The sequence below is a fragment of the Glycine soja genome, chromosome 18, assembly GCF_004193775.1.
Source record: "Glycine soja cultivar W05 chromosome 18, ASM419377v2, whole genome shotgun sequence".
Taxonomy (NCBI): domain Eukaryota; kingdom Viridiplantae; phylum Streptophyta; class Magnoliopsida; order Fabales; family Fabaceae; genus Glycine; species Glycine soja.
In genome coordinates, this window is record NC_041019.1 from 20062403 (window position 1) to 20072087 (window position 9685).

The following is a 9685-nucleotide window of genomic DNA, read 5'->3' on the forward strand; positions in this document are numbered from 1 at the left end:
CAGCAATGGCATCTTCATCATCATCTTCATCACACATTAACATTAAATCTGGCCCCATCGATACTGATGTATTATGGATGCAACCTAAGCATGTTTCAGAACATGTTTGGAATGGGGAAGAAGAAAGGAAATTGCATATCAGACGAGCTGTCCCCACGTATCAAGGGGAAGAACAAATTCCAGAACAAATTTTTCCTTTTCTTCAACAATCTGGTTTCGGGTGGATTATCAAGATGGGTTTCTTAAAAATAAATGCCTCACTAATTAGTGCTCTGATAGAAAGATGGAGGCCGGAAACACATACGTTTCACATGAGATGCGGAGAGTGTACTATCACTCTACAAGACGTCTCTGTGTTGTTAGGTATAAGTGTGGATGGTTTACCATTAATCGGTCCAACAAATCTTGATTGGGCTGATTTATGTGAGGAATTATTGGGAGTCAGACCACAAGAAGGTGAAATTAAAGGTAGTGTAGTTAAATTAAGTTGGCTGGCTCACCATTTTGATCAAATTAATAATGACGACGACGAAGAACAAGTGCGAAGGTTTGCCCGTGCATGGATACTGAGATTTATTAGAGGTGTCTTGTTCGTTGACAAAACTAGTAACAGAGTTTCGGTAAGGTACCTTCAATTTTTACGTGACTTTGAAGAATGTGGTAGATATGCATGGGGAGCTGCCGTACTTAGTTTTCTATACAGAGAGATGTGCAGTGCCACCGATTATAAAACTAAATCAATCGGAGGTATGTGCATCTTACTACAATTGTGGGCATGGGAACGATGTCCCACCTTGGCTCCAAAGAGGACTCCTTCCCACATAGAAAATACACCACTAGGGCACAGGTCAGTCATTTTTAACAGCGTCTTTCATTTTAATAGAATAAATGGTTTTAGGGTATATTAAATTTTATTCTTTGTAGGTGGCTGCGACGTGGAAACCAACATATCGGCAATGATGATGTGAAAGTTTTTCGTCGCAAGTTCGATATTATGAAACGTCATGAGGTAAGAACCATGCTATTGTATTTGTAAAATAAAAAATTATATGTCTTATTTTACTACAATGTTCACAACTATGTTGTTATATGCAGTTTGTGTGGGAGCCTTACCCATCAACCGTTATGTCATTCTTGCCTCCCGTTTGTTTAGTCGGAAGTCTCGCGTGGTACGCGGTGGTGCCACTAATTTGTTTCCAAGTTATTGAGTGGCACCAACCGGACAGAGTCTTGAGACAATTTGGGATGCAACAACCAGTTCCAGAGTCTCCTTCACAACCCCTAAACATTCATGGCATAACATTAAAGGGGAAACATGACGAAAATTGGGGGCAATTGTTCGCCCCAATGATTCAGCAGTGGAATAATCGGCATGCATTTAGGGTCGACGCTTATCCCCGACAAGAAGGCCTATTGAGTTTTAACTCGGACTACATGGTCTGGTATAGGCGAAAGACAAAGATGTTTGTTGACCCAGAAAATGCAAAGACGGCTACATTGGTATTTTTTACTTTTTTTTCAAATTTTAAGTTGAACTTTTATTTAATGATGGCCATTAATTTTGTTACCGTTACAAATGCAGGGTGAAGTTGCAGAGGCATTACAATACATGGTGTCTCCTCAAGGGAGGAAAACATGCACATTTGATGATCTCGTGCCTTATGTGGAAAAAATTACAATTTTATCCGAAGAGCAAGAGAGAGTCACTGAGCCAGTGTCACATGGTCCCGCATCAGAGCGTCAATTTCCCGCACAACAGTTTCACATGCTTCAGTCAAGTATTGAAACTCAGGGGATAGACAGAAGAAGGGACACTGTTGAAGCGGAAGAATATTCCCAACAAATGGCGGAGCGTGGCCATGGAATGTATTACACGCCACAAACATTTGCTGAGTATCCGACACAGATGTATCAGTATCCTTTTCAGGGTCATGACACTGATACTTCTGCAACCCAGCAATCGTTCGGTGGTTTTGTGGAAACACAAGCTCAATTTTCATGGCCCACAATGACCCCTTCACAGCAATATCATGGGCCAATTCCAACACCTAATGCCCCGTTAGGAACACAATGGAATGTACCGGGACAAATACCTAATACAGGTGACTTATTCGGTGTTGATTTGCGTAACGCATTTTCTGCGGAGGCTGACGAAGAAGAAGCGAGGAGGCATCGGGGCAGAAGAAATCCTGATCGCCAAGCACGAAGATGGGATCGACCATGTGGCACATCCTCACGGCATCACGGACACCAAAATGAATGATTTGCATGTCTCTGTTGATTAAGGCTTTGTTGTATATTTGTAATTTGACATTCATGGCGTAATGTATGATATTCAGTTTATTAAGGCTTACTTATGGATAGAATTTATGTCGCGTATCAAACTATAATAATCAATGAACCCTAAACCAAATAACAAAGGTAGCCAAAGGGAAAAAACTAATGTTTCTAAGTAACGATGAATTTCAATGTGAACTAAACCCTAACCCATAAAACATAAAAAGTATCCCATAACCCTTAAATATGAAACACTAACCCTAACCTATAAAATATAACCACTTAGCCCTCAATTGTTCCGAACTAAACCCTAATCCTAAAATAAAAACATAACCCTAACCCCTAAACATTAGCACTAACCCAAAAATGTTCAGCACTAAACCCTAACCAAAAAATAAAAATAACATAAACCTCACCCATAAAAATTAGTCCAAAACCCTGCAATTTTCATAACTAAACCCTAACCCTAAAATAAAATAACTAAGCCTAACCCTATAAAATAAAAAGTAAACCCTAACAATAAAATACAAAACCTAACCCTAACCCCATAAACATTAGTCATAACCCTAAAATGTTCAGAACTAAACCCTAACGCTTAAACCAAAAAACTAACCCTATCCATAAAATATTAGAACTAAACCCTTACCCCTAACAAATAAGAAGTAACCCCTAACCACTAAAAAATAAGAAGTAACCCTAACCCTTCAAATTCAAAAACATAACCCTAGACCTAAACTAAAAAAAATAGCCCTAACCCATAACATATAAGAAGTAACCCCTAACCCCTAAAAAAAATAAGAACTAACCCTAACCCTTCAATTTTAAAAAACTTAGCCGTAATCCCATAGTTCTAAACACTAAAACCTAAGGCTTAGACCCTAAACACTAAACCAAAATACTTAGACACTAAACCATAATGACTAAGTCCATAGTTTGTCATTGTAGATAGTTAAAAAAACTAAGGTAGACAAAATACTTACACACTAACGTTTCTAACTAACGATCAACACCAATGTCACTCAACCTCGATTGATCCACTCCATTTATTTCAACTTCTAAATGTAATTTTATTTCATTAGAAGCACATATTCAACAAAAAGTAACTGACGATTTCATTGAAGACCAACAAGTAAATACATTGAACAAAACCTAAAGCAATACAAGATCTTCATGTAACATACATAAATCAATTAAATGAATTACTCCCACGGTCAGATTGCATTGGACATCGACGCCTATTGTGCCCTTCAGCTCCACATCTACTACATTTTTGTCGGTGGTCAGATGGTTCGACCCAATCCATCTCATTCCTTATCCTTGTTGATTTTGGCCGACCTTTCGCACGAATTGTAGTTGGGTCAGGGATTAGTGTCCATGCCTCATCAGAAGGAGGAATTGCCGCTTCATTCCCAAGAGGCCACCACTGTGCGGAGTATGCTTTTAAGATGTGTTCATTGGTGTAAACAACATCTATATATTGGTAGTAGTTCATGCTCACATAACCACAAGCTGCAATAATGTGTGAACATGGATAGTGAAGCACAGAATACCTTCCGCATTGACAATAATGGCCATTCAAGTTAACTGCCCATTTTTGTCCGCCACGTTGCGTGATAGGATTGAAGGTCTCCTCTACTTCAAACCTTGTCGAGTGGATATCGTACACACGAACGATGTGCGAACAAGCTTGTTCTTGATTTTTCCTAAGTTCTGTAACAAGCTTAGAACAATAAACTTGGCCTTCTCTTAATTGTCTTTGGGCTTGGCGACCACGATCAACAAAGTACTTTCGGCACCTACTATATGTTGACTTGACCAACGCTGTTATTGGAATGCTGCGACAATCTTTCAACACCTTATTGACACATTCTGATAGGTTGGTTGTCATGTGACCATATCGTCGTCCAGATGTATCGTAAGCCATGCTCCATTTTTCCTTTGAAATGCGATCAATCCATCTTGCTATGACTGGACTCAGTTGACGAAATTTTTCTAAGTTTTGATCAAACACATGCTTGCAAGGAGTGTACGCTGCATCAAATTTTTTATCATCAAAAGTTGTACGTAGACATCAAACTCAAATTAAATTAATGTATAAAATCAACCTTACCCAATTTCTTGAACATCTCTTTTTGTTTCGCGTTGTTGAATTTGCGATTGAAATTGCTGGCTATGTGTCGGACGCAGTACACATGATAACCGTGGGGAGGTTGCCAACCAAGATGTTCGTTAGCGACAGCAGACTTTATACTCGCGTGACGATCAGATATTAGACAAATTCCATTCTTATCTGTGACGTGTTCACGCAAGTGGGCCAAAAACCATGACCATGCTGTTAGCGTCTCGCCTTCGACCACGGCGAATGCTAGAGGAAGAACACCACCATTTCCATCTTGCGATGTGGCCATTAACAGGGTCCCACGGTATTTGCCGTATAAATGTGTGCCGTCAACTTGTATGATTGGCTTACAGTACTTAAAAGCCTCTTTGCATTGACCAAATGTCCAAAATACTCGTTGAAACTGACGATGTTCGCGACTTACCCTATTACCAACAATAAAATCGTCATGTAGTATTTGAAAGTAAGAGCCAGGAGAATGATTTTGCATGTGTGTTAGCCATGACGAGAGTTTCGCATACGACTCTTCCCAATCGCCATATTCAATTGCAATCGCCTTTTGTTTGGCCATCCAAGCTTTTCTGTATGAAACCTTATAGGAAAATTCACTATTTATCCTTTCTTGAATCAAAGAAATTTTTATTGATGGATCTTCTCTGATCATGCCTGTAATTCAAATACTAAAATAAAATTACAAATTAAAATAACAAATAACACAAAAGTAGGATAATATGAACATAAAAAACGTACCTACTATGCAAGTCGCAATTAAATTTGAATCAAGCTTCTCATGGTCTTGTGTCATAGTCATATTTAGACATGTGTGCGGTCCACCCCATTGTGTCACTTTCCATGCATCAGTTTTTTTGGATAAAATTGCCCTCATATAAAAAGGGCAAGGAGACTCTTCGGTGTTGTTGGGACAACAAACGATATATTTGTGTGATTTCGTTTCAACAACCTTAAAAGTTTGATGCACCTTCATCACATATTGTTTCAGTGCATTTTTTACCGCATCTTTACTGTCAAAATCCATGCCAACATACAATTCTTGTCCAACATTAAAAGTCGTTGGCATGTCCAGACCACAAATGTCCTCCTCGTCCGGATGACTCCAATTGATATTATTATAATGCATAGCATCATTCCAAAATGGATTTTGAATTTGTGGTACACCTAATAATTTAAAAAAAAAATCATGTCAACAAACTACTCCTATTTAGTTACCATTAAATACAATTCTCATAAAAAGATAGATGTATTCAACTAATTTTGTATTTCACAAACATTTACCTTCGGTTGGGTGAACAATTGAAACTGGTTCAACGATGTCAGTGACTTCATCGTCTGTATCAGATATTCCATCATCACTATCATCTTCATTGAACGACTCTTCAACGTATGAGTTAGATGCAAGGTAATCGTCATCATCATCATCTTCATCATCATGTAAATTACTTATATTTCTTGGCAGTTCCGATTCATGATGAGATACATTACGTCCACATGACGTAACAGAATTTGCAGCATGAAACATCGAACCACCAGCAACATCCTTTTCTACGTACAATTCTAAAACTGACATTTGTTGTTGTTGTTGAAAACTTTCGATCATAGTTTCAATATCTTCGTCATCACAAATTTGCAATGCAACATATTTTCCTGAAACTAAAAATCTACAACTTATAGTAGAAATAATTTCATTATTTTCTAACTTTACCTTATCTCCAATTTTTTTTTTCAAAGCATTGAAACTAATTCCGCGTTTAATCTGAATGGCCTTTTTACTGCCTTCAAATATTACACCATCACTGTCTTCATATACTCTTCCATTGAAATACAACACTGTAATAATTGAATCCATGATATACCTACATCATCAAAATTAATAATAATTAATCATAACAATAGGAGTTTTAAAATAAATAATTACTCATACTAATTTTATAATAAAAATTCTAATTAAAAAAATTAATTCACTTAAACTTTGCCTTCAAATATTAGTCTAACAAATAAAATCATTACTTCAATTAAATATCAAATATTTATTTGCTTCCTCTATTAAACTTAAACTTCACATTCATACTTTATTCTAAAAAAAAGTACTCTAATTAAATAATTTATGGAAAATTCCAATTTTTTTCAAAAAAATTCCAGACAAACACAAAATGGAAGGGTTATAAATGAAAGGATTACACTTAAAAAAAAATTTCAGACAAACACAAAATGGAAGGGTTATAAATGAAAGGATTACACTTAAAAAAATTTCAGACGAAACATGGCCAACACGCCTAGGCGCCCCCATATTTGTATCTTCGAAGTCGTTTTTCAGTACTAATTAACGAGAAGAACTTACTTAACTCAAATGACATATATTCGGTAATGAAGGATATATCATATATATATACATATGACAAAATTAGTAGGAAAGTATACTATCTATATATAGGAATGGAGGACACAGATAAATAAGGCGTAATTTTTCCTCCATCTCTACTTAATAGTCTCAATGGTTAATTAATTAAATTACATGCGTGTATATGTAAGGCAAAAAATACTCGGTGAACAACTAATTTAAAACTTAGTGAGACAAGGAGATAAAAGAAATATATACAATTCAAGTATAATAACTAATATGATATATGTGATAAAAACAAAGAGATACAAAATTAGTGAGTGTTAAAGAATTAATTCAACTATATTTTTTAATTTTCTGCACTAGTGATTGCTTGGAGAGAAAAAATATTCACCTACTATTTTTCGAAAATTGGACAAGTATTAGACCTGATCTAGTATAAAATAATCTAAAAATCCAAGTAAACTTCTTTTATGATTATTAAAAATCAATAAATTACTAATAAATATAGTCACGAAAAATTGTTATTCCCATGTTAGTAAATTTAAATGACGGGACTTTTAAAATTGGTAATATTTTTCTTATTGTTTTTATAATTAAAATTACAATTTCTTTTTGTTAACTTATATTAAATTTTATTACAAGTAAAATAATACTTCTTACTCAGACCAAACAACAAAATACTTAAGAAATAGCATGTAATTATTTTTTGTCTTAAATTAAATTATATGTCAAATAATAATTCAGACGCAAAAACCATTAACAAAAAGGCTTACAAATAATTACTACTAATATTTTTTAAATTTAAAATGTAATTTACAAAATTAATAGACTTAAATTTGAGCTTCAAATTTCATTCTAACCATAATATATGTTACTTCAAAATAAAAAATTTGTACATCATAGATAAACAAAATGATAGAAAACTTTAATTAAATAAATATAAAACATCCTTACTTACTATAGAATCAAACTTCAAAACTGCTTCTTCCTCTTTCACAATACTCTCTTCGGTCTCAAATCTATGCAAGTGCAGAGTGTGATTCAAGTTTGCTCTATTTAAAGAATTTTTTTAGCAAAAAGCAAGGTACACCATTATTAAAGTAACTCTGTATGGAAGTCACCTCCTACATGCGTAGCTGATGCGCAGCTGATTAAGCTGTCATGCATGCATGTCATTTATGATTTCTCTATCCAATACAGTGCCCTATTCTCCTCCCTAGTCTGCATAGAAAAAAAATTTCAATGCATGTGAACCGTAACTGCATCAGGCTTGAGTCTCCTCATTGAGCATCAATTCCAAGCTTCAGTCCCATCAAATTTAGTGGAGTGGTTTAAAATTATTATTATTATATAGAGAACTGTATGTTTGATTTATGGGAAAAAAAGTATAAGAAGAGAAAAATAAGGAAGGAAAAGGAATACAAAATATATAAATCCTTTTTTTTTTTCAAATTGTATGATAAGAAAGAAATAAAAGATAAGAAAATTAGTATTGTTCTCTTCTTGTTTAGTTGTATAGAAATAAGAATAAAAAATGTGTTCAAAATTATAAAAAAAATTAAAACTAAAAAGATAAATCAAAATGAGAAAAAAATTATTTAATTTGTGCATGAAAGAGTATATTTTTTTTGTTTTCCATGTTCTTTGAAGATAAATAAATAACGGTACGTCGGCAAAGAAGATACTATGATATTTGAAGATTCAAATAATTTTTAAAATATTTTTCTAATACTCAGCATTTTTTTTTCTCTCATAGCATAGCATAATAATTAAGTATCGTCTTGCATGTTTGGATTAGTAAATTTAAGTTTACAAACTGAATTTTATAAAAGTATTATAAGTCTTATTTGTCTTGAATTTATAAAAATATTATAAATCTTACTTTTCACAAACTGAATTAAACAAAAAAAAAAATCTACTCTCAAACATACTTTTCAAAAGCAACTAAACATAACTCCAACTTTTAAAAAATTTCTACAAGAAATTCAAACACATCCTTCGTAAGCAATAGGTTTTAAATATCTCCAAGTTAGTATATATTGCAACGTGTACAGTTTAATTAACGCAATTCTCTCATTCCATACCGTAAACCCAACACCATTAATATTGTTGACTGCGATGACAGCAATTAAGTCAGGTGGGGAACTTAAGAAAGTCTTTTGCATCTTTACTATTTAAAAGTGAAAAGAGTGAGTCAATAAGTCTTTTGAATCTTCAAATAGTATCTTCAAATATCACGTGAAGATAGCTGGTTTTGTGCAGAGCCTATCCCGCCTTTCGAGTTGGCGGGATCCTCTCTCCCCTGCATCTCTCCTATCCCGCCATCTCCAAGGGCGGGACACTTCTCTCTCTCCTGTTTTACCCCATCCCGCCATTGCTGCTGGCGGCACCCCTCCCCCTCTCTCCTAGTCAGCCCCTATCCCGCCATTGCCACTGGCGGTTCAAGCTTCCCGCCGGTGTCAATGGCGGCACCCACGTAGAAAACAAACCCCCCCCCCCCCCCGTAATTTCTTATAAATCAGACCCTATTCAGTAAAAAGTTTCTAAAACCAACCCTCCCACGTAAATTTGCCTATGTCTTCCCTTCTGTTTTGCTTAATGCTAGTTTCACCATATCTTTGTCTCCCTCCTTAGTGCTTATCCATTCATTTAAAAATAGGACAAAACTTAGAGAATACTTTTTATGGTTTTTGTCTGTTTAAATATATATTTTTCCATCAAATTTAGGTTATTTTTATTTTTGGATCTCCAAATTAATTATTTTTAGTCTTACAATTTTTAAAAAATATTCTTAGTTTCTAGTATGGTAAAAAAGATCACAAATTATACATTTAATTTGTCAAAAATTAGTCAGGGGACTAAAGACAACATTTTTCGAAATTGAAGTACTAAAAATAAATATATTTATATTTAAAGTTTTCAGTAAAACT

At 34.6% G+C, this 9685-nt stretch overlaps 1 protein-coding gene across 1 annotated transcript; it reads left to right on the forward strand.

Annotated features, from left to right (window-relative positions):
• The first annotated feature begins 962 nt into the window (after positions 1-962).
• Positions 963-9164, forward strand: LOC114397065. The gene is made up of 4 exons (XM_028359192.1): positions 963-1009; positions 1096-1500; positions 1583-2169; positions 8978-9164. The coding sequence occupies exons 1-4, from the start codon at positions 995-997 to the stop codon at positions 9162-9164; spliced, it is 1194 nt and encodes a 397-aa protein (XP_028214993.1). The 5' UTR covers positions 963-994.
• Positions 9165-9685: the final 521 nt, after the last annotated feature.

Excerpts from the sequence above, each read along its gene's own strand:
- LOC114397065 (XM_028359192.1), top strand. Across the intron at positions 1,501-1,582 it reads ATGCAAAGACGGCTACATTG|GGTGAAGTTGCAGAGGCATT; the intron begins GTATTTTTTACT and ends TTACAAATGCAG. Across the intron at positions 2,170-8,977 it reads GACGAAGAAGAAGCGAGGAG|TATCTTCAAATATCACGTGA; the intron begins GCATCGGGGCAG and ends ATCTTCAAATAG.